General features: G+C 40.0%; 1 protein-coding gene across 1 annotated transcript in view; it reads left to right on the top strand.

The window, feature by feature from the left end:
* LOC132888443 (protein unc-13 homolog C-like) overlaps window positions 1–25509 on the top strand; it is a 567940-nt gene that overhangs the window by 34987 nt on the left and 507444 nt on the right. The window contains exons 3-7 of the mRNA XM_060924493.1: window positions 133–155; window positions 1928–1965; window positions 6631–6712; window positions 21454–21459; window positions 24562–24633. Coding sequence (XP_060780476.1) covers window positions 133–155; window positions 1928–1965; window positions 6631–6712; window positions 21454–21459; window positions 24562–24633 — 221 coding nt within the window. The remainder of the gene's footprint in view (window positions 1–132; window positions 156–1927; window positions 1966–6630; window positions 6713–21453; window positions 21460–24561; window positions 24634–25509) is intronic.

Raw genomic sequence — 25509 nt, 5'->3', positions numbered from 1 at the left:
CATTATAACAGTGTGTAATTTGTGTAATTTAAAGATCAGCGCCTCTGGAAGTCTCACTACTCCAGTTAATTTTGTTGTTCCTGCCTTTTTTCTCTCTCTCTCGCTCCTCCTGTCACTTTCTCCCCACTGCAGACAGCGCTGCTTTGGACACACAGGTTTACAACTCTACCTTTTTCTCTTTGTGTGTGTGTGTGTGTGTGTGTGTGTGTGTGTGTGTGTGTGTCTTTGTCTTTTATGCATTTTTATTAAAAGCTTGTCAGTTTTAATCCTTATGCTATTTTAGACAAAAAAAAATCTGCTTCAGTTTCTCAACAGTTCTTTCGATGGTTAATGGTCGACAGAATCTTCAAAACATTCTACTTGGAACCTTTCCCAAAAAGGAAGCCTTGTTATCTGTTCTACATAATCGAGCCTTTAAGGGTTCTCCAGAGAGACAAAATGAAGAACCTTTTAGGAAGCTAAATTCAGTGTGGAATGATTTTTATTTTTTTGCTAGCATTGTTAATGTATTAATGTGAGCAAGGTTCACACTCAGAAAATAAATATATTATTTACCAGCTTAAGGTCGATCCGTATGGTGAAATACCGTGACCTCAGCCCTGAATACTGACCTCGGCCCAGAGGGCCTCGCTCAGTACTTTCAAGACCTCGGTCACGGTATTTCACCATACGGACCGACCTTAAGCTGGTAAATAATATATTTATTTTTTTCTTTACCAAATTCTAACAGAAAACGAGAGCGCCCGAAAGAGAAAACCGAGCCGAGCCGCCATTTTGAATCCTCATTCACGGCTGTAATGCAAATGGCTTCCTCCTCGGTATACAAGTGCACTTCCATGGCAGGAAAAAAAAACTACATTTTGCCGCCTATGTAGTCCCCTATTTATACAAATAGGAGTCATTCAGGATTCAGCCATGTTTTTGCTCGGCATGAGCAACAGTTAGAGGTTTTTAGCTTTCTCCTGAAATGTTTTCTTTTATTTCTTCTTCCTCAGGGTAGTAAAACTCGCTCTCGCTGTGAACACTGTCGTTATCGCTATCCATGCTGTAAAATTAATGCTATTCTCCTGAGAAACGCGAAAATAAATGTTGACAAAAATTGCTATGATGTTTGTTGTTATTGTGAATGAGCGAGTCGCGAGAGGTCCGTATCTGGGGTTCGTATTGTAGGATACGGACTCGCTCGCCCACCAATCAGAGCACAAGATTTGATGGAAACCAGACCGTGAAAAAAATAAAGTACATTTTTGGACCTTTAGGGCTACAGGGGCTTGTCGGTACCCTTTAAATACTGATTGGGAACATGTACCTTTTTGGCCCTAAAAAGTGACACATCATCATCTTGAGGTCCAATAATGAGCCCTCAGGGGTACATTAATGCAGGTTGTACCTTGAAAAGAAAGACCAGAGGAGTTTACACAATGAGATAATCATGAGATAGTAATTCAAAGATAACAAAAGGATCCATTTTAAATAACAAGCTAATAACTCAATTAAATGCCATACAACTTGTTGAAACAAGATGCTAGCGAGATAAGGAGATAACAATAAGAAACCTCCAAACAATGAGACGACGACAAGACAATAATGAGATAACAGTAACTCACAATAATGACAAATATTGAAATAGTGAGATAATAACCAGAAGTCAAAAGTAATGACATATTGAAATAATAAGATGATTACAAGATTAATAACTCAATATCATGAAAAAAATCCTGAAATGATTAGTCTTATGAATATTTTTAATAACGACTCTTGGGTATATGTTTGTTGTAACATTCTAATGTTGTGGAAAATCAGTGAAGTAAGTAATTTAAGTGAGTTATAACACTCGGTGCATGTGAGCTGCTGTGTCTTCATTTTTTCTTCAGGTACAATATTAAACTGTTCCCGTGTGTGTGTGTGTGTGTGTGTGTGTGTGTAGGGTCTGGATCCAGCCAAGCTTGGCCTAAGCACAGGAGGGTGAGTAAAGCCTTAAAGAATGTATTAAACTGACCTGCAGTGTGTTAATGCCTGATTCTACACATCTGTATGAACTTATAGCATTTTCCTTGTTTGGTCTCGATGCTCCAACACATTGGATTTAAAATAAAAACGATGACTGTGAGTGCAAAATGCCAACTTTTGTTCATCTATAGAGGTTTATACACTGTACTTAAATCACATACATCGCTGCTTATATACACTGGGGGAAGGCTGAATTTGTAATTTACATCATTAATGCATAATTAAAATTATTTGATGTATAACAAGACATGCACAGTGCTACAGTTCGTAGACGGAACTTAAAGATCATTGCGTGTACGTTAAGATCTCATTTCATTATCTGTAGCCGCTTTATCCTGTTCTACAGGGTCGCAGGCAAGCTGGAGCCTATCCCAGCTGACTACGGGCGAAAGGCGGGGTACACCCTGGACAAGTCGCCAGGTCATCACAGGGCTGACACATAGACACAGACAACCATTCACACTCACATTCACACCTACGCTCAATTTAGAGTCACCAGTTAATCTAACCTGCATGCCTTTGGACTGTGGGGGAAACCGGAGCACCCGGAGGAAACCCACGCGGACACGGGGAGAACATGCAAACTCCGCACAGAAAGGCCCTCGCCGGCCACGGGGCTCGAACCCAGACCTTCTTGCTGTGATGCGACAGCGCTAACCACTACACCACCGTGCCGCACTGTACGTTAAGATGTTAAGACCAAAACAACTGTCACTAAAAAAAGAAAGAAAACTGAAGGCTTGTGCTCAGCTTTTCTGAACATGCTATAAATATCCTGTCCTCTTAAATGCTCTTGAATTTTTTTTTTATTTTATTCTATATTTTGTTTTTACTATTAGAAATTATTATATATGATTTTTTTTTGTGATTTATTTTATTCTTGTGCTGTATGTTTCATATAGCATTTCACAATGTTTTAAGATCAATTGCAAAATAGAGGTACAGTTTTCTTTTTTTCACCCAAATGCCCATTTATTTATTTATTTTTTTGGGGGGCTCAAACTTTTGCTTTACATAGTCATCAGTTCAAGACATAAAAAGTGTCTGGATATTTTTTTTTTTTTTTATTAACTAATGCTTGCCTGTAATGCTTTAACAGATTTCCTTAACTCTGTCATCCATGTGCTGATTATTGTGGCTAATTATCCAAAGATAGATAGATAGATAGATAGATAGATAGATAGATAGATAGATAGATAGATAGATAGATAGATAAAACTTTATTGATCCCTTTGGGAGGGTTCCCTCAGGGAAATTAAAATTTCAGCAGAATCATTACAGAATAAACAGAGAATAGAAAATAGAGAAAACTTCTAGATAAATTAAGCATTAACATATACAAATATAAAAAATAAAATCAAATATGAAAAAAAAAATCTAGCAGGAGAGGTATCGCACATTATATTGTACATTTATATTGCACATTGTCCGGTATTGCTTATTGTCAGGCTAGGCTACTGCTCCTTCCCGTCCTCTGTCCTCCTGTTACCCCTCCTCCCCCCCCAGAGAGGAGTTGTACAGTCTGATGTCATGAGGGACAAAGGAGTTTTTGAGTCTGTTCGTCCTGCACTTGGGACGGAGCATTCTGTCACTGAACAGGCTCCTCTGGTTGCTGATGACGGTGTGCAGAGGGTGACTGGCATCATCCATGATGTTCAATAGTTTGTCCATAGACCTCTTCTCTGCTACCGTCACCAGAGAGTCCAGCTTCATGCCGACCACAGAGCCGGCCCGCCTGATCAGTTTGTCCAGCCTGGATGTGTCCTTCTTGGATGTGCTGCCCCCCCCAGCACACCACGGTGTTAAACAGGACACTGGTGACCACAGACTGATAGAACATCCACAGGAGTTTCCTGCAGATATTAAAGGACCGCAGCCTCCTCAGGAAGTATAGCCTGCTCTGTCCCTTCCTGTATAAGTGTTTGGTGTTGCAAGTCCAGTCCGGCTTGCTGTCCAGCCACAGCCCGAGGTACTTGTAGGAATCCACAGCCTCCACCTCGACTCCCTCAATCAGAACTGGCCGTGACCGTGGTCTGGACCTCCCAAAGTCAATGACCAGCTCCTTGGTCTTCAAGGTGTTGAGCTGCAGATGATTCCTATTGCACCACACAGCAAAGAATGGGCAAAAAATATGGGCTTTTTTTTTTTTTTACACTTCCTGTTTGTTTTTTATTTTCTTCAGGTAAATGTGCATAAATTAATGTTTGAAGAGCACACCCTGGTTTAAGATCATTTCACATTTTGGCTCTAAACTTGGCTTTAGGAGTTTGTTTACGTAGTTTTGGAACATACTGTTGTAGCATGATGCTCAAGGGGGTAAATACTTATGCACACCACTGTATACTGTATATTACATTCACATTCACTTTATATTTACGTACATAATCTTATATACTCTATGTAAAGCAGGCGAAAGACTCTGAATTAGTGAAATATGTATAAACTTTGTGTGTGTGTGGGCCCTGCAGTGACAGGTCGGGGTCCCCTCATACCTCACTGTGTGACACCGGCAGAAAGGCCTTGTGACCCTAATTTGTCACTCACTCACACACACACACACACACACACACACACACACACACACACACACACACACACACACATACACAAAGTTTGTGCACATTTTGGTAAAACCCAAGCCATTGACTTTGCCTCCAGGATCCAGTGGTGTTGTTTCCTGGACTAATCCCTTCTTTCCCGCCCACTCTCTCTGAGCAGAGTCTCAGCCGTCCCTCGTTCCCTTCAGTTCATTCTCTAAAATAACGGATCCCATGTCACTCTGTTTGTCCACATTCTGGAGTAATTTAGACCCAAATCCTGACTCGCTTTTCAGAACTTTGGTCCAGAATTGTTTTGATCGCTTCATGGTGTTCATAATTAATAATAAACACAGCAACAGTTCACCTTCACCTTGCTGCTTTTTCTCCTGTTCTCCTCTCATCCTTTTTCCTTCTTGTCTGTCCCTTCATCTTTCTCTTTTACCACTTTCTTTTATCTTTGTCTCTCAACCTTCCTTTTTATTTCCTCTCTCTCTCTCTGTCTGTCTTTTTCTCTCCGTCTCTACCTCTCTCACTGTCTGTCTCTCTCTTACTTTACGTCTCTCTCTCTCACTGTCTCTCTTGACTTTTGTTCCTTTCTGTCTCTCTATCTCTCTCTTTCTCTCTCTGTCTTTCTGTCTGTCTGTCTTCCACTTTGTCTCTCTTTGTCTTTCTCTCTCACTCACTGCGTTTACATGCACATAGAGAGAATCGAATTTCTGCCGTTGCTCGACTGAAATCGAAGTTCAAAATGCCATGTATACACCTTAATTCGGCTGAAATTGAACCGAACTTGATTTCTCGGAATCGAGCTACACGACCTAGTTTATGCGATTTCTGCCGAGCTACTTAGTGCATGTAAACCCTATCGAGCTAGTAGTCGAGCTACTTCCGGGAGTGACGAGACCACAAGCGGGAAACACAATAGCCTCGGTCGGCATGACAACAGTAGTAGCGAGCAGCAGAAGAGGTCAGGAGGAACAAACGAAGAAGAGAAAATGGCGACGTAGAGCTCTCTGAAGTGTGGGTGGAGCACAGAGGACGGCAGGACAAAGCTTCTGGTACTAATAGGCTTTTTATTGTCAGACTTTTCAGTTTAACAGCCTACTTTTATTCTTGAGAGAAAAACACACGCACACGCGCGCTGTGTTCTAGTCCCGGGATGAGCTCTCCCCTCTGCTCTCCCTCTGCCTCCTTAAATAGGGCGCGGTTACTGGGAAGACACACAAACACAGGTTAATTACCGTCAGGTGTAGTGATTCTGCCACTCACCTTCCCTGGCTCCGCCCTCCTGTCACAGACCGGCGCTTGACCACGCCCCCACTGCCACAGGCAAGCAGAAACGTGCACTTCTGGAGCAATGAGGAGACAGAGTTCATGCTCATTCAGCTTAAGGAGTTGAATATATTAAAATTCATGGACGGGAGAAAAACGCGCAATGGAGAACACGGAACTGATAACTTTGTTTACACTCTTGAATAGCTCTTCTTCATGACGACAACCGGAAGTGTACCAACACGATGGAGCGTGTTGCGGCACCTGTGGCTCGGGTGCACAATGCACCTCACACAATAGCCCGATTTCATTGTGTGCATGTAGGATTGGATTTCTCTGGCACCCTGCTGGGACCTTCAGCTCGATTACCGACAGCAGCTCGATTTGGATGTGCATGTAAACGTAGTCACTGTATATCTGTCTCTCACTGTCTCTCTCAATTTTTGTCTCTTTCTGTCTGTCTGTCTGTCTGTCTTTCTCTCTCTCTCTCTGTTAGTCTGCCTCTGTCTGTCTTTCTCTCTCACTGTACATCTCTCTTTCACTCTCTCTCGATTTTTGTCTTTTTGTCTGTCTGTTTCTCTCTGTCTCTCTCTCTAACTGTCTCTCTCGCTGTTTGTCTCTCTGTCTGTCTCTTTCACTGTATATATCTCTCTCTCACTGTCTCTCATTTTCTCTCTCTCTCTCTCTCTCTCTCTCTCTCTCCTTGCCAGTGCAGTAAATTTTAGCGCCCCTGTATGGGTGTGTAATGTTGTACTCGCTGCTCCATTATGATGATATTAACAGCAGCTGATTCTGTGCTCCTCCCCAGCAGAGCTGGCAGTATTCTTTACGGCATTGACAGCATGCCAGATTTACGGCGTAAGAGGACCGTGCCCATCGTCCGCGACCTGGTGAGTTCTCTGCTCCAGAACTCTGTGTGTGTGTGTGTGTTCTAATACATCCTGTGGTCCCTGGAGACTGAACAGGTAAGATTATAACACATATCTGTAAAGATTATCAACAAGAAATATGAAAGCTAATAACATGACTTCCTGTTTCCTGCCTGATGATCTATGTCTATCTACCCAGTATATCGACTCAAACAATTGTGCTGGGAAAGTCTTAATTCACTACTCGCAATCCTATATCACTCCACCAAACAAACACAGAACTAACAAATTCTGGAGTGTGTTGAGCATCAGAAATACTTCTGCAATATTTGGCAACATTTTCATCGAATGTTCCATCAGTTGTCCAACTGGAGTGACGGCAGTGGCACTTACACATCAGTAATGTCAACGCGAGTGCTAAACTGAAGTAAAAGAGTTGACGTTAATGTTCAGTGCACATGTTGAGACATCAGGTGTGTTTACAGTGACACTCGGATACGTTTCTGAGATGAAATTCCAAGCTAGGTGTCCATTTCATTACACAATCCCTAATCGACTGTCAGGGACATTCTGCTATTTCCTTTGGGAACAATTATCTATCTATCTATCTATCTATCTATCTATCTATCTATCTATCTATCTATCTATCTATCTATCTACAGTGGTGCTTGAAAGTTTGTGAACCCTTTAGAATTTTCTATATTTCTGCATAAATATGACCTAAAACATCATCAGATTTTCACACAAGTCCTAAAAGTAGATAAAGAGAACCCAGTTAAACAAATGAGACAAAAATATTATACTTGCTCATTTATTTACTGAGGAAAATGATCCAATATTACATATCTGTGAGTGGCAAAAGTATATGAACCTTTGCTTTCAGTATCTGGTGTGACCCCCTTGTGCAGCAATAACTGCAACTAAACGTTTGCGGTAACTGTTGATCAGTCCTGCACACCGGCTTGGAGGAATTTTAGCCCGTTCCTCCGTACAGAACAGCTTCAACTCTGGGATGTTGGTGGGTTTCCTCACATGAATTACTCGCTTCAGGTCCTTCCACAACATTTCCATTGGATTAAGGTCAGGACTTTGACTTGGCCATTCCAAAACATTAACTTTATTCTTCTTTAACCATTCTTTGGTAGAACGACTTGTGTGCTTAGGGTCGTTGTCTTGCTGCATGACCCACCTTCTCTTGAGGTTCAGTTCATGGACAAATGTCCTGACATTTTCCTTTAGAATTCGCTGGTATAATTCAGAATTCATTGTTCCATCAATGATGGCAAGCCGTCCTGGCCCAGATGCAGCAAAACAGGCCCAAACCATGATACTACCACCACCATGTTTCACAGATGGGATAAGGTTCTTATGCTGGAATGCAGTGTTTTCCTTTCTCCAAACATAACACTTCTCATTTAAACCAAAAAGTTCTATTTTGGTCTCATCCATCCATAAAACATTTTTCCGATAGTCTTCTGGCTTGTCCACGTGATCTTTAGCAAACTGCAGATGAGCAGCAACGTTCTTTTTGGAGAGCAGTGGCTTTCTCCTTGCAACCCTGACATGCACACCACTGTTGTTCAGTGTTCTCCTGATGGTGGACTCACGAATATTAACATTAGCCAATGTGAGAGGCCTTCAGTTACTTAGAAGTTGCCCTGGGGTACTTTGTGACCTTGACGCCTATTACACGCCTTGCTCTTGGAGTGATCTTTGTTGGTCGACCACTCCTGGGGAGGGTAACAATGGTCTTGAATTTCCTCCATTTGTACACAATCTGTCTGACTGTGGATTGGTGGAGTCTAAATTCTTTAGAGATGGTTTTGTAACAGCCCTGTGATGACCTGGCGACTTGTCCAGGGTGTACCCCGCCTTTCGCCCATAGTCAGCTGGGATAGGCTCCAGCTTGCCTGCGACCCTGTAGAAGGATAAAGCGGCTAGAGATAATGAGATGAGATGAGATGAGATGGTTTTGTAACCTTTTCCAGCCTGATGGGCATCAACAATGCTTTTTCTGAGGTCCTCAGAAATCTCCTTTGTTCGTGCCATGATACACTTCCACAAACGTGTTATGAAGATCAGACTTTGATAGATCCCTGTTCTTTAAATAAAACAGGGTGCCCACTCACACCTGATTGTCATCCCATTGATTGAAAACACCTGACTCTAATTTCACCTTCAAATTAACTGCTCATCCTAGAGGTTCACATACTTTTGCCACTCACAGATATGTAATATTGCATAATTTTCCTCAATAAATAAATGACCAAGTATAATATTTTTGTCTCATTTGTTTAACTGGGTTCTCTTTATCTACTTTTAGGACTTGTGTGAAAATCTGATGATGTTTTAGGTCATATTTATGCAGAAATATAGAAAATTCTAAAGGGTTCACAAACTTTCAAGCACCACTCTATCTATCTATCTATCTATCTATCTATCTATCTATCTATCTATCTATCTATCTATCTATCGAGAAACTCGAGCTGTGTATCAGGATCAGGATTCTGCAGATGAAAGAAAACATCATGTTCATTGAAGACTACATGTGTTTACACAGCATTCAGTCATTCATCCTTAGTAACTGCCTGGTCAGAGTCACACTACACTGCAAAAATGACTTCGAGTTAAGAGAAAAAATCTTTAAAATGGGCGAATTTATCTAATATTTCTTATTAGAAGATTATTAGAACTCAAATCTAGTAAGTTTGTTTAGCTTACTTTTAGACGCTTTTCCTCGTTTCATGCTTGAAATTTTCTTCTGTTGGCCGATAATTTTGCTAATTTTAAGCATTTAATTCTAGAAAGAAGCAAAATTATCTGCCAAAAGAATGAGACAATTTAAAGCTTGAAATGAGGAAAAGCATCTAAAAGTAAGCTCAACAAACTTTTATTTGAGTTCTAATAATCTTCTAATAAGAAATATTAGATACCTATAGTAAAGATATTTTCTCTTAACTAGAAATAAGTTTTTGCAGTGTAGTTTGGTCATACTGGTTATATTCCATTACTCGATAATCATAATTCGATAGAGACTGTGACTAAAGTCACAGTGATTTGTGCTAGCTCTTACAAACCGGGACATCTGGTCACCGGACCCTGTAGATCTGGAACAGTAAGAGATAGAGAATGATGATTAGTGAGAGGAAAAAAGCCCGTTTTTCATGGATCATTCCAGTTCAGTGATCCAGATCGGCACCAAAAGTCATAGCAATGTGTGAGCAATAGCATTAATGAGTTAGCGTGTCACATGATGTTGCGCTGTCAGCATCAGGACTTGTGTTACATGCAATTTTGTGACAACACGCACATGTGCAACCACTAGGATCTAAATGAGACCAGTTAGGAAGTGCAGTGATGAACAGTGGTGCTTGAAAGTTTGTGAACCCTTTAGAATTTTCTATATTTCTGCATAAATATGACCTAAAACATCATCAGATTTTCACACAAGTCCTAAAAGAAGATAAAGAGAACCCAGTTAAACAAATGAGACAAAAATATTATACTTGGTCATTTATTTACTGAGGAAAATGATCCAATATTACATATCTGTGAGTTGCAAAAGTATGTGAACCTCTAGGATGAGCAGTTAATTTGAAGGTGAAATTAGAGTCAGGCGTTTTCAATCAATGGGATGACAATCAGGTGTGAGTGGGCACCCTGTTTTATTTAAAGAACAGGGATCTATCAAAGTCTGATCTTCACAACACGTGTGTGGAAGTGTATCATGGCACAAACAAAGGAGATTTCTGAGGACCTCAGAAAAAGCGTTGTTGATGCTCATGAGGCTGGAAAAGGTTACAAAACCATGTCTAAAGAGTTTGGACTCCACCAATCCACAGTCAGACAGATTGTGTACAAATGCAGGAAATTCAAGACCATTGTTACCCTCCCCAGGAGTGGTCAACCAACAAAGATCACTCCAAGAGCAAGGCGTGTAATAGTCGACGAGGTCACAAAGGACCCCAGGGTAACTTCTAAGCAACTGAAGGTCTCTCTCACATTGGCTAATGTTAATGTTCATGAGTCCACCATCAGGAGAACACTGAACAACAATGGTGTATATTGCAGGGTTGCAAGAAGAAAGCCACTGCTCTCCAAAAAGAGCATTGATGCTCATCTGCAGTTTGCTAAAGATCATGTGGACAAGCCAGAAGGCTATTCGAAAAATGTATTGTGGATGGATGAGACCAAAATAGAACGTTTTTGTTTAAATGAGAAGCGTTATGTTTGGAGAAAGGAAAACACTGCATTCCAGCATAAGAACCTTATCCCATCTGTGAAACATGGTGGTGGTAGTATCATGGTTTGGGCCTGTTTTGCTGCATCTGGGCCAGGACGGCTTGCCATCATTGATGGAACAATGAATTCTGAATTATACCAGCGAATTCTAAAGGAAAATGCCAGGACATTGTCCATGAACTGAATCTCAAGAGAAGGTGGGTCATGCAGCAAGACAACGACCCTAAGCACACAAGTCATTCTACCAAAGAATGGTTAAAGAAGAATAAAGTTAATGTTTTGGAATGGCCAAGTCAAAATCCTGACCTTAATCCAATCAAAATGTTGTGGAAGGACCTGAAGCGAGCAGTTCATGTGAGGAAACCCACCAACATCCCAGAGTTGAAGCTGTTTTGTACGGAGGAATGGGCTAAAATTCCTCCAAGCCGGTGTGCAGGACTGATCAAGAGTTACTGCAAAAGTTTAGTTGCAGTTATTGCTGCACAAGGGGTTCACACCAGATACTTAAAGCAAAGGTTTATATACTTTTGCCACTCACAGATATGTAATATTGGATGATTTTCCTCAATAAATAATTGGCCAAGTCTAATATTTTTGTCTCATGTGTTTAACTGGGTTCTCTTTATCTACTTTTAGGACTTGTGTGAAAATCTGATGATGTTTTAAGTCATATTTATGCAGAAATATAAAAAAAAATTCTAAAGGGTTCACAAACTTTCAAGCACCACTGTAGCTCTTACGAACCAGGACGTCTGGTCACCAAAACCTATACATCCAGAATGGTAAAAGATAGAGAATGATGCTTCGTGAGGAAAAAATCACATTTTTCATGGATCATTCTGGATCAGTGATCCAGATCAGCACCAAAAGTCATAGCAACTTAATTCAGCCCAGAGGTATTCTTTGTGTGAAATTTGGTGATGATTGGTTGAACACTGAGGGAGAAATAGCATCCTAAAATGTTTATAATAATAATAATAATAATAATAATAATAATAATAATAATAAACAACTCGATAGATATTATGACTAAAGTCATGGCGATTTGCGCTAGCTGTTACAAACCGCAACGTCTGGTCACTGTACCCTATAAATCCGGAATGGTAAGAGATCGAGAATGATGCTTAGTGAGAAAAAAAAATCCCATTTTTCATGGCTCATTCCAGATCAGTGATCCAGATCAGCACCAAATGTCAGGGCAGCATATCTCAGGCCAGACGGATTCTTCATGTGAAATTTGGTGATGATTGGTTGAAAACTGAGGGAGAAATAGTGTCCTAAAAATGTTAGGAGAATAATAATAAGAAAAGGGAGGAAAAAATAAAGTCGAAAGATTGTGAGTGAGAGTAACAATTTGTGCTTCCGCTGCTAACACAAATTAAATGCTCATATAAAATTCCCATGGGCACATGAGATATGATCAAAAAGTTCAGAGATTGTTCCTGTTGCAAACAAATGGAGCACAGCACGGCCAGGAGTGAGCAATAGCATTAATGAGTTAGCGTGTCACATGATGTTGCGCTGTCAACATCAGGACTTGTGTTAGACGCAATTTTGTGACAACACGCACATGCGCAACCATTAGGATCTAAATGAGACCAGTTAGGAAGTGCAGCGATGTAGTAGCTGAGGCTGAGGAACTGTCCGAGCCAAAATTCATACACCATGCTGACACTGCTGACATTTTATCTCCAGATTTAGGCCAAACCCAATTTGGGATTAAATCTGAATACAGACAAATATTTGGAGCACGGATCCGTTACAGGTACAGGATGAAACATGATTGGTCGATTAAACTGATAATCTGTCCCATGAACCATGAACCGAAACAAACCTCAGTTCCTTTAGTTCCATGAGGAACAAACCACAAACTGCTTTCTTACACAAAGAACCAGGAAATAAATTTAACCCATTTTGTCCACACGGATCAGACTCGCTTTGGTACGATAGTCACATTATAAACATCTGGATGTTTGTTTTGTCTGTGAATATATGTTCCTTTTCTTTTTTTTTTGGTTATTCACAAAATGTTTTCTATGTAATGTTTTTATTTAACCCATTGCAAAGTCTTTTTGTGTTTGTTCAAAATAATTTGTTGTATTTTAAGATTTTTAGAGTGTCTTTTAGTCATTTTTTTCATGTGTGCTTTTCTACTTTTTCATGATTTTGCTCTTTTATTATAAATGTTTAACTCCGTATAAAAGTACAAGCACTGATTCTGTATCCATTTATATCTTGCATGTTTAAAAAAACAACTCTGCTTGGGTAAGTACGGGTCACTCTTGTGTTGTTTTGGGACTTGTGCGTGTTCTACATGCCATTCCCTCATTGGCCCATATTTATTATGGGGGATATTTTTCCGTGAGTTGTCAGATTTCCTGCAAGACCCCCCCAAAAAGAAAAAAAAAAGCTCAGCCTTTCATCTAGAAAGAGCTGGAGATGGAAAATAAACAAAAGACAAAAATGAAGCATGAGAAATGTTGACAACTCCACCCAAAAATATATCCGAGGATTTCATTGACTTCTGACCGAACTGTGCGTGTCCTCAAAGTGTGCAGCGGGAAAAAAAAAAAATCTCTTACCGTGCTGGATGAAGTCAGTGCTATGTAGCAGGTCGTGTCTCAGCTATCACATCATGCCTCTGTCCTCATCTATGCATAAACTAGTGCTCTGATTAATTCAGGACGCAGGACAGAGAACCCAACTATGTCCTGATCGCACTCTCTCACAGGCATCTTGGGGTCAACAAAGGGCGGAGCTTAAATTAAACCTGGTCAGCCAATTGCAACGTTGATCGTACTCTTTAAAAAAATGAGTTCTTCACAGGTTCCTTGGTTATGATAGTTAGGACCCCTCTCTAACTGAGTTCTGGATAGAACCTATAAGGGTTCCTGCAGCAGGACAAACCAAATGATCCTTCAAGGTTTTTTTTTTTTTTTTTCCCTTTTGTCCATTGATTTTCTATGCATGTAAAAACCCAACAACAGAGTAGAACCTTTTAAATGCTGGACATTTTAACATTCTGTATTTTTCCCCAAAGAGTGTCTTTCATATGGTTCTACAGAGAGCCTATAAGGGTTCCTCCAGAAGGACAACCCAAATAACTCTTGATGTCAGCACTACACGAAGCCTAAGAATTTAAAACAATTGCGAATGGTGATGTTATCATACTAAAAAAAGGTTCCTCAAGGGCTCTTTGAGTGTTTAGCTGAAAATGTATTCCAACAAGTAAGGGCCCCATGTTTGTTCCCTCTGGGAGAACGCCCCAAATTTTCTATGTTGAACCATCCAACAGAGTATAACTCTTTTTTTTTTAAGTAGATGTGCTTTAATATCCAAGTATTGCCAGTCCAGAGAACACTTGAATAAGTCTTCTTCCTGCTGTTGGGTTCTATAAAGAACATCTAAGTGACAAAATGAAGAATCCAAAATGTTTTAATGATCCAGAGAACATCCAAGGGAGTCTTCTCGTGCTATCAGTGCCTGTTGTTGGGTTATACAGAGAACATTTAATGGTTTCTCCAGAGGGATAAACATGAAGATTAAAAATGGAAAAGAAAGGCTACTATCTGCTAGAACAGTAATGTCATTACACTAAACACGGTTCCTCAGGGGTTCTATTGCATAATTAGATTCCTCAAGAGGTTCTTTTGGTCTCTTTGTACCAAACTGTATAACACCAATTCTGCAACAAAGAAGATTCAAAATAGGATGTTAGACATCCTACCAATCTAAAGTAACCTTAATGAAGTCTTTGCAGGGTTCTGCAGAGAACCCAGAAGGACAAACTAAAGAACTCTTGAGACAAATGCTATGGTAAGCACCTTCTTCTGGGGAAACCATCTAAAGTTCCTTATCAAGTTGAACTACATTAGGATGGTAGAAGCCTTAGCAATCCAGAGAAGCCTAAAGGAAGTCTTTTAGGAACCGTTTATTTCAAATAGAACTGCTTTAAGATGCTTATCTTAACAATCCAGAGTAACTCTTGAAAGTCTCTTTTTTTCATTTGTAGGGTCCTACAGAGAAACTTTAAAGGGTCCCCTAGAGAGGAAAATCAAAGAAGCTTTGAGGTTTCTGCTGTATACCGGTATTTATCCACTTGTCCTTAGCTTTACCTCAAGCATTCAAGGAAGTGAAAAGAAATGCTTTAGTGATGTCATCACATTGAGGGAAAAAGAGTTTCTCAAGAGCTCTTTGGATAACTAATGTTCTTAACTTCCTAAATGGGTTTGCAAGAATAAAGTGGTTCATCATACACCCTCAAGAGTGTTTGATCGATCGATCAATCAATCAATCAATCAATCAATCAATCAATCAATCAATCAATCAATCAATCAATCAATCAATCAATCAATCAATCCTCCAAAAGAAACCTTTTGGGTTCTTTCTGGGGGAGGGAATATTAATGCTTCGATATAGAAAAAAGTCTCAAATAGAACCATTTTAGTACACTATCAATCTTGACAATCCAGTGAAGTTTATTTATTTATTTTATTATTTTATTAAATTTTTTTAGAGACTTTAAGGCTTTCTTTTCTGTCATACGGTTTTACAGTTAACCTTTAAGTGTTCTCTGAGATAAAATCCTGAGCCACAGGCAATGCCAAACAATGTTGTTTTGGTCAATGGAACATCTTTAAGGAGTCCTGAGAGTTTCATCTACTTAGGCAGTGCAGTTACCAACACAAACTCATCAGACTTGGAGATAGACTGCCGGATTCAAGCTGCCTGCCACCAAAGGCTTCAGTGCATTACAAAAGCAACTATGGTCTTGACATGACAGAGAACCACCAAGTTGAAAGTATACAACACCACTGTCTTACCATCTCTGCTTTACGCCACCGAATGCGTAATGCTCCATCATAAACACTTCAAGAAATTGACCAGGCTACAACTCTGACACCTGCATCAAATCCTCAAAATAAGACAGCAAGACAAGGTCCCTGATGTAGAAGTCCTCAGGTGAGCCAGTACAGTAAGCATGGAAGCCCTTATCACAGGCTCCCAACTTCATTGGGCTGGACACATCTGGTGCAGGCCTGACATGCGACTCCCCAAAGCCATTTTCTATGGAGAACTGAGCCAAGGAAAGAGGAGACAAGGAGGACAGAACCTGAGGTACAAAGACATTTTGAAGAGGAACATGAAGAATGCTGGAGTTATTGATCAGACTTAGGAAAGGGATTCCTTGGATAGAGCAAAAGGGCGAAGCATAGTGTCTGCAATTGAAGACAAGCATCAAAGGGGGTATACGAGGGCTCATGAAACTGGACATTCCATAGCAGCTCAACCAGGCCATTCATGCTACTGCTGCAGACAACTCTGTTGCTCATCTGCGTTTCTGCACATCCTAATGAAGCAATCAACATCGCTAGCAATGGGCAGCCAATGCCGACTACGCCAAGCACTGCTATAATACAAAAAAGAAAGCCTAGTGGTTATGACATCACAATAAAACGGGTTCCTCAAGGCTTCTTTGAATAGTTAAAGCTTGTTTGCTTCCTAAACTAGTTTTTGTTGAAAGTAGGTTCTTTGGTGCTTCTGGAAGAAACCACCCAAATGTTCTTTATATGTTCTGATGCAGAACCCTACAACAATCTTTCTTTCACGCCAAACAGCTTTATGTACTAGAAGTGCTAACATTCCAGATAACTCTTGAAGAAGGTTTTCTTGTCTGTCATACGGTTTTACAGATAACCTTTCAGGGTTTTCTGAGGTACAAACCAAAGGTTGTTCCCAGAGTAACAATCCAAAGAGCACTTGACGGTTCTAGAGTTACCATTTTCCTAAGAGTACTACCTATTAAACACTATTAGAGAAATGGGTTCATTATGGACAAAAAGACATGGCATCCAGTGTTAAGAAGGGCTAGAGAACAATTTTGCCCGAAAGTTGGGCCTGGTAGATGGGAACACAAGACCCGCCATTCTGCCAATATAACTATGGTGTTTTTGAGGGTGGCATGGTGGTGTAGTGGTTAGCACTGTCGCCTCACAGCAAGAAGGTCCCAGGTTCGACCCCAGCGGCTGACAAGCGCCTTTCTGTGTGGAGTTTGCATGTTCTCCCAATACAATAAACTTTATTTGAATTTAAAATAGCAAATGCATGCTAATATCTCCGAATATAATAAAAATATACACATAAATGTAATAAAAAACATGATACAATTATTAATAAAATTAAATAAATAAAATATTCATCTGTTTAAAAATTACAGAATAAGCAGCACTATGCTCATCTCATTATCTCTAGCTGCTTTATCCTTCTACAGGGTCGCAGGCAAGCTGGAGCCTATCCCAGCTGACTACGGGCGAAAGGCGGGGTACACCCTGGACAAGTCGCCAGGTCATCACAGGGCTGACACATAGACACAGACAACCATTCACACTCACATTCACACCTACGCTCAATTTAGAGTCACCAGTTAACCTAACCTGCATGTCTTTGGACTGTGGGGGAAACCAGAGCACCCAGAGGAAACCCACGCGGACAACATGCAAACTCCGCACAGAAAGGCCCTCGCCGGCCACGAGGCTCGAACCCGGACCTTCTTACTGTGAGGCGACAGCGCTAACCACTACACCACCGTGCCGCCTCCAGCACTATGCTATAAAATTTAATTCCTTAATGGTAGATCTAAAATCATTAAAATATAATTTGTGACAAGAATCAGATAGAGAATTCCAAAGCTTGGGTCCGAAATACCTTAAGGAATGTAAACCATATTTGGTGGTACAAACAAAAGGTATTTTTAGAGCTCGCTTCCCACGTAAATTATATGATGTCTGTCTATTATTAAAAAGTTTACTTATATAGGGAGGAGATAAAGAATGTAAAGCCTTGTATACTAAAATTAAAATGTCACAATATCGAGACTACAATCGGCTGGGTTGATCAATGTGTTTAAGTAAGTTATCATATGGTAACTATCCTGATAATTGTTAAATACAAATCATAAACAGCGCTGATTTAAATTCTCTAGCTTGTCAGAATTTCGCTTACCACAATGGTGCCAAACAGCGGAACAATAATTTAATTGCGATAAGAAATATGCTTAATACAGCGTAACCTTGGCATGTTCAGGAATTAGACGCTTATGGCGTTTCATAACTTGAAGTTTATTACTAACCTTGCGAACTATATCGGCAACATGCTCGTTAAAATTAAATTTATTATCAATAGTAACACCTAGTAATTTCATAGTGTTGGAAATAGCAATATCTTCATTACATAGCTTAAATGAGATATTATCTAGAGAACTAGGATTACGACTCATAAGCACTGAAGTACTCTTAGAAGCATTGATAAGCATACCATTATTAGTAAACCATTCATTGATAATATCAAGATCAGCATTAATTGCTTGTTGCAATGAGTCAGCTTTAGTGTCGCTGAAGTATAACTCCCCATGTCTGCGTGGGTTTCCTCCGGGTGCTCCGGTTTCCCCCACAGTCCAAAGACATGCAGGTTAGGCTAACTGGTGACTCTAAATTGACTGTAGGTGTGAATGTGAATGGTTGTTTGTCTCTGTGTCAGCCCTGGTGACTTGTCCAGGGTGTACCCCGCCTCTCGCCCATAGTCAGCTGGGATAGGCCATAGTCCAGCTTGCCTGCGACCCTGTAGAACAGGATAAGCGGCTACAAATAATGGATGGATGGAAGGGTTCATTATTTTTGTAATGTTCTCTCCCAGAGGGACAAATAAGAGAACACGAGCATTCTAGATGTTCTGTTTTCCTAAAATTATAAGCAGTATATCAAGCATGAGCAGAAAATGAAAATAAATGAAAAGAAAACTGAAATTTGCTGACAGTGTCATCAATTTCAGGGGAAAAGCATTCCTCAAGAACGTATTGAATAGTTAAGGGTTCTTACCTCATTGAAGAGGGTTTACTTGGGTGGGGGGTTCCACTGAGTACCCAGAAGGGTTCTTTGGTTCTTCTGGAAGCCCTACAAATGAAAGTATCACTTTCAGAAAATGTTTCATATAAAACACTTGAGGAACCCTTTTTTCTCTGGTTCCTCCAGAGATACAAACCTAAGAACCCTGAGGGGTGTTGGATGGAATGGAGTATGCGATCCAGTTTGTTATTGGCTGAAGGAAATATAACATAAGCTCCGCCTCCTATGTCCCAGGGATGCATGTGATTGATTTGAGTGGATGAGGACAGGTGAGGGACCCAGGTGTGTACAGCAGGGAATCAAAGCTGCTCTTAAGGCCGTTATGTGTTAATTAAGTGAAATTAACAATCATATCTGACCTTATTCATCTTTGCGCTTCCATTTTATGGCATTGCCTGCAGCAAGCCTCAGTCACTCCGCTGCATGCTGATTATTCTACACTTACATAAACGCATAACGAGTTCATGTACAGGTTCGAGTTGCCCCACTCCCACACCTCCCTCTGCTTTCTGGTGCCTTTGGCTAACCGTAAACCTCACGTCTTTACCACGATTGGCTCCTCGTGGCTCGATAACTGGTAAAGACAAATCTATAGGCTACCCTGCATCTCCTATTTGTACACTTATCCTTCTTATCTATTTTATGTCTCTTTAAATCTCCCTCTTCCTTTGTCTTTTTCCTGTCTTTCTTCCTCTCTGTAAATTCCCACATGTTGGTTAGGGGTTGCACGACTATTCATTTTACTAGTTGAGCAAAAATGTAATCGACTAGTCGTCTTTTCCATAGTTGAAGCAAAAACTGTTTCAGGACATCACAATTTTAAAGATGTTTTATTTTTTTTGCAGCAAACAACATATCAAAGCACACCTCCATGAACAGCCACACGGACAGGCGGCAAATTACGTTTCCAGCCTCTATGCTTGTTTAAGCGACATCGTTAAAGCTGTACCGCCTTTCAGATTTTTCAAGTGTAGGTCATAAAAAGAATTTTCCCGACACCCAATTATTTTTGTTTAGTGGACTGAAAGCTACTGAATTTGAATTACAGGCTTCCAATTTCATTCGGGTTTTTTAATACAACAATTTATCAATTTCTCTCCATGTGGCCGTAAATTCTCTGCTATTTTTTCCTGCTTCACCATGACCCAATTCAAGATACTACGTCATGCATCACATGGTGGGCTTTCCCCGTTCACGCAAGGCATTGTGGGATACAAATTTGAAACAGGAGAGAAAAATGGAGGACGTGAGTGTGCGAATGAAACGTGAAAGACCGACTACAGTAACGAAAAGAAAGCAAGAAGAAAAGATGTTATGTTCTATACGAAGGAAAGGAAACGCAGGACCAAACTAATAAATATTGGCGCTCAGCGAGCACCTCGGTGTGATCAGCTGTTCGTTTAGTGACAGAATGATGGAACTGTCAGTGCACGCTCAAAGGGAAACCTGTAGATGGCAGTAATGCAACACTGTGGATGCCAGCTGCCGTAAAACCCAAAAGAAGAAGAAGAAGAAGGTGGTAAATCTGCGCATGCGCACACGGACTTCCTCTGTTTGCTTGACTGCGCGAAGCGAACGATTTCATGCACGTTATTTGCTTTAATCACCTCAAATTAAATAACTTCCCAGCCACAGAATGGCCTGATATTTTGTGAGATATTACAGAAATAAACATGTATCACAATGACCACATTTCAGACGGAACTAAATTTCACCGATTTTATGAAATCGAAAGGCCGTCGAGCTTTAATAATAAAACGTAAGAAATCAGTGCTGCCTCACAGCAGTGTCTGTGAAGCATTAACACCGTCTTCATCTCTGGACTCAGTGATATCTGAAACTGAGTTTGGATTGTTCTCTTTGAGCCAAGAGGGATGGAATAGTGATGTGCAACCCGTGGCTCAGAAAACATTCCTTCACACAATACTGCTCACGATGCCACAGTGTAAGGATTTTACTTACACTTTAATGTTTCTTTTGCACATGCACACACTTGCTCAGTGATATCAGTGTTAACGGTCCATTAAAACAAAATAAAAAAAATCCTGGCATAGACTTGTGAAGTTGACTAAATATATTTTCAGATTAAAAGAGCACATTTAGCTGCTTCCTTCTTTCCTTCCTTTACCTTCTGCCCGATGCTGCTCGTCGACATCCCCACAGTGGCTGTTGAATGTGTTCGTCGACTAGTCTATGCAACCCCTAATGTAAGTGTGTGGTCAGTGTTTTGTAGCTGACTTCACGTAGAAAACGTGAATCATTTTGTTCACCATGTCGAAGAATTATATCGCATTATGCATAAGAGATTTTTTTTAAAAAAAGGATGATTATTTATCCAGGAAAAGCATGAATGAACTCTGATTTGCAGTGCATGTTTGCAGGTGATTTAAAGACTGTATTTACAGTAATACTCTTAAAAAAATCACTCTGGTTCTGAGAACCTGAAGCGTGTTAAGAAACAGCATGACAGTCTCTATCTCTATATATATATCGCTACAGATGCACCAAACTCTACAACTCTGACAGTGTAAACCTCTGATTCATTCTTTATTTCACACACTAATTAATTGTTTCTCTTGTTTCCTGCTCTGCTCTCATTACTTCTTCTGATCTACAAAGGCCTTGGTGAGTAGGTTTTTTTTTGTTGTTGTTGTTTTGTGTTGTTTATAAATAATTGTGCGAAATGTCGAATTGAATTGCTAATAAAGTGCTAAGTAGAGTCCCAAAGAGTTTTATAACGATTACTTGACATTGATTGTTGAGCTTCAAGAGGTCATTTATTTATATATATATATATATATATATATATATATATACAACCCCGATTCCAAAAAAGTTGGGACAAAGTACAAATTGTAAATAAAAATGGAATGCAATGATGTGGAAGTTTCAAAATTCCACATTTTATTCAGAATAGAACATAGATGACATATCAAATGTTTAAACTGAGAAAATGTATCATTTAAAGAGAAAAATGAGGTGATTTTAAATTTCATGACAACAACACATCTCAAAAAAGTTGGGACAAGGCCATGTTTCCCACTGTGAGACATCCCCTTTTCTCTTTACAACAGTCTGTAAACGTCTGGGGACTGAGGAGACAAGTTGCTCAAGTTTAGGGATAGGAATGTTAACCCATTCTTGTCTAATGTAGGATTCTAGTTGCTCAACTGTCTTAGGTCTTTTTTGTCGTATCTTCCGTTTTATGATGCGCCAAATGTTTTCTATGGGTGAAAGATCTGGACTGCAGGCTGGCCAGTTCAGTACCCGGACCCTTCTTCTACGCAGCCATGATGCTGTAATTGATGCAGTATGTGGTTTGGCATTGTCACGTTGGAAAATGCAAGGTCTTCCCTGAAAGAGACGTTGTCTGGATGGGAGCATATGTTGCTCTAGAACCTGGATATACCTTTCAGCATTGATGGTGTCTTTCCAGATGTGTAAGCTGCCCATGCCACACGCACTAATGCAACCCCTTACCATCAGAGATGCAGGCTTCTGAACTGAGCGCTGATAACAACTTGGGTCGTCCTTCTCCTCTTTAGTCCGAATGACACGGCGTCCCTGATTTCCATAAAGAACTTCACATTTTGATTCGTCTGACCACAGAACAGTTTTCCACTTTGCCACAGTCCATTTTAAATGAGCCTTGGCCCAGAGAAGACGTCTGCGCTTCTGGATCGTGTTTAGATACAGCTTCTTCTTTGAACTACAGAGTTTTAGCTGGCAACGGCGGATGGCACGGTGAATTGTGTTCACAGATAATGTTCTCTGGAAATATTCCTGAGCCCATTTTGTGATTTCCAATACAGAAGCATGCCTGTATGGGATGCAGTGCCGTCTAAGGGCCCGAAGATCACGGGCACCCAGTATGGTTTTCCGGCGTTGACCCTTACGCATAGAGATTCTTCCAGATTCTCTGAATCTTTTGATGATATTATGCACTGTAAATTATGATATGTTCAAACTCTTTGCAATTTTACACTGTCGAACTCCTTTCTGATATTGCTCCACTATTTGTCGGCGCAGAATTAGGGGGATTGGTGATCCTCTTCCCATCTTTACTTCTGAGAGCCGCTGCCACTCCAAGATGCTCTTTTTATACCCAGTCATGTTAATGACCTATTGCCAATTGACCTAATGAGTTGCAATTTGGTCCTCCAGCTGTTCCTTTTTTGTACCTTTAACTTTTCCAGCCTCTTATTGCCCCTGTCCCAACTTTTTTGAGATGTGTTGCTGTCATGAAATTTCAAATGAGCCAATATTTGGCATGAAATTTCAAAATGTCTCACTTTCGACATTTGATATGTTGTCTATGTTCTATTGTGAATACAATATCAGTTTTTGAGATTTGTAAATTACTGCATTCTGTTTTTATTAACAATTTGTTCTTTGACCCAACTTTTTTGGAATCGGGGTTGTATGTATATATATATATATATATATATATATATATATATATATATATATATATATATATATATAATTAAAGCGATTTAAAAAATCTAAAAAACAGTGTTTTATAAAATCAACATCGACAGCTACACACAACAGAGCGACCTGGCAGCCAAAATTCTCTGAAAATCTTCTTTATTTACTGAAGCAAGCCTGGCGGCCATGTTTGTTTACAAATTGTCACAGTCGCTCACTAGCATGGAAGTTTTACATCTCCAACGTGTCTCTTTTCCAGTTTGTCGATGTCCATTGGTATGTTTTTCTCTTGTAAATATGCGTGAAGAATATCTAATGAAGTTTTGATAGCTTTTCCGGTGTTCAGCACGTCTTTAGTTTCAGTTTTCAGTTTATTTATTTAGTGCTTAATTATAGCATCACTAATCCTAGCAGTAGCACTGGATTTGCCTCGTCTTCTCTTTTTCCCAGCGGACAAAGAAATGGTTGTGCGCATGCCATGCGCAGCAGAAAAGTTTTGTTATTGGATATTCGCATGAGCACTGACATGTGACTTCGTGTTGTCTTGACAACCATGCAATATCGTAAACCATATTCAATGCTCATTCTCCATTGGGTAGAGTGATGTAATACATGTAGGACAAGCAATATGCTAGCAATATTGCATGCTGTCAAACCAAATGAATGAAACCCACGAAAAGGGAAGAGAAAATGTTTTTATTCCATTGAAAACTTGTTCTGTATGTATAATAATGAATGATATTGGACACAGTCTGGGTAAAATATAACCATTATATGACAACATTGAAATTTTCTGTTGTGTTGTTGTTGCTGTTATTTTTAATTATAAGCAAATTACAACTTCATCATTGTGCATATGCTAAAGTTTTTCAGTCTTGAATCTTCATATTTGTGAGTAGTTCTCTTCGGATAGATATTTCAGGTCCTCTATTTATCTTTGAGGTGTTGTGTTTGGGCCAACTGCTGTGACAGAAAGCTTTCCATCACATCATATTCCTTCATAAACAGTTGCCTACTTACTGTACACTCGCCATTTACTAGAGGAATGTGAATACAGACTAGATGGTAAAAATTACTTCACAAAAAATGTTCATTTTGTCCGTAAGGTCTGTAAATGTAATTCTGAACAGTGCGGGCGCGGTTAGCTCGGCCGAGTCGCATCAATATGCTGCATTTATAGCACTCACAAGACAGGCATTGATTCAATAAAGAGCTTCGACAGAGGCAGTACGCCGATTTCCAGAGAGGGTTTGATGTGAAATGTGATTTGTGTGTAATGCATGCTTTTCTCTGCAGACCTTGGCCGCTCGAAAGGCAGGCATCTCGTTTGCACTTGTGACCAGATCCACCCTGAACAACGAGGACCTGGTAAGTGGTAAAGACACAATGGACATCAATAGACATAATGGACAATTACACACACGCTCCATCTGAGAGGAAACAGAACACACACTGGCATGCATGCAGGCACTTTTCGTGGAGGTGAATACACACGTGCAGTCACTGCCTCATGAGGTTTTATTGAAATCAATCCGACAAATCAAAACAATCTGGAAATAGATCCATATAATACATAATAAACCAGACACAAACAGGACGTGCTGGAAATGTAAATCTGCGGAGACTAAACAGGAAGTAGAGAAAAGAAGAATATGTGTCTATAAATTGCAGACCAGTGGGCGTGTCTAACTCATATTACTGAGCTGGATAATAAATCTATGACACATGCACTCAGAGGAATACCATTGACTTCCTTCTTTTGACCTGAAGACCTTTATACAGTATATAAACTCACAGACACACCCACATTCCCTTTCATGGCCTTTAGACCATGCCCCCACCCAGATAACGCTCTCATTATCATAAATTCCCATTTCCTTTTAAGGCCTTCAAAGAATTCCCATTCACAGCTCTTACATTTCCATATACAGACTTAAAGACACAGCCATATTACCATATAAGGCATTCAAATCCTGCCTATTCAGAGCTCTTTCATTTCCATATACAAACTTAAAGACACACCCACAATACCATAAAAGGCATTCAAAGGCTGCCTTTTCAGGGCTCTTTCATTTCCATATACAGACTTCAAGACACACCCACATTACCATATAAGGCATTCAAAGCCTGCCCATTCAGAATTCCTTTCATTTCCATATACAGACTTCAAGACACACCCACATTACCATAAAAGGCCTTCAATACCTGCCCATTCAGAATCCCTTTCATTTCTATATAAGGTCT

Source organism: Neoarius graeffei, chromosome 6 (genome assembly GCF_027579695.1).
Source record: "Neoarius graeffei isolate fNeoGra1 chromosome 6, fNeoGra1.pri, whole genome shotgun sequence".
Lineage (NCBI taxonomy): Eukaryota > Metazoa > Chordata > Actinopteri > Siluriformes > Ariidae > Neoarius > Neoarius graeffei.
Note: the sequence above shows the minus strand (reverse complement) of the source record. Positions and strands in the feature narration are given on the sequence as shown.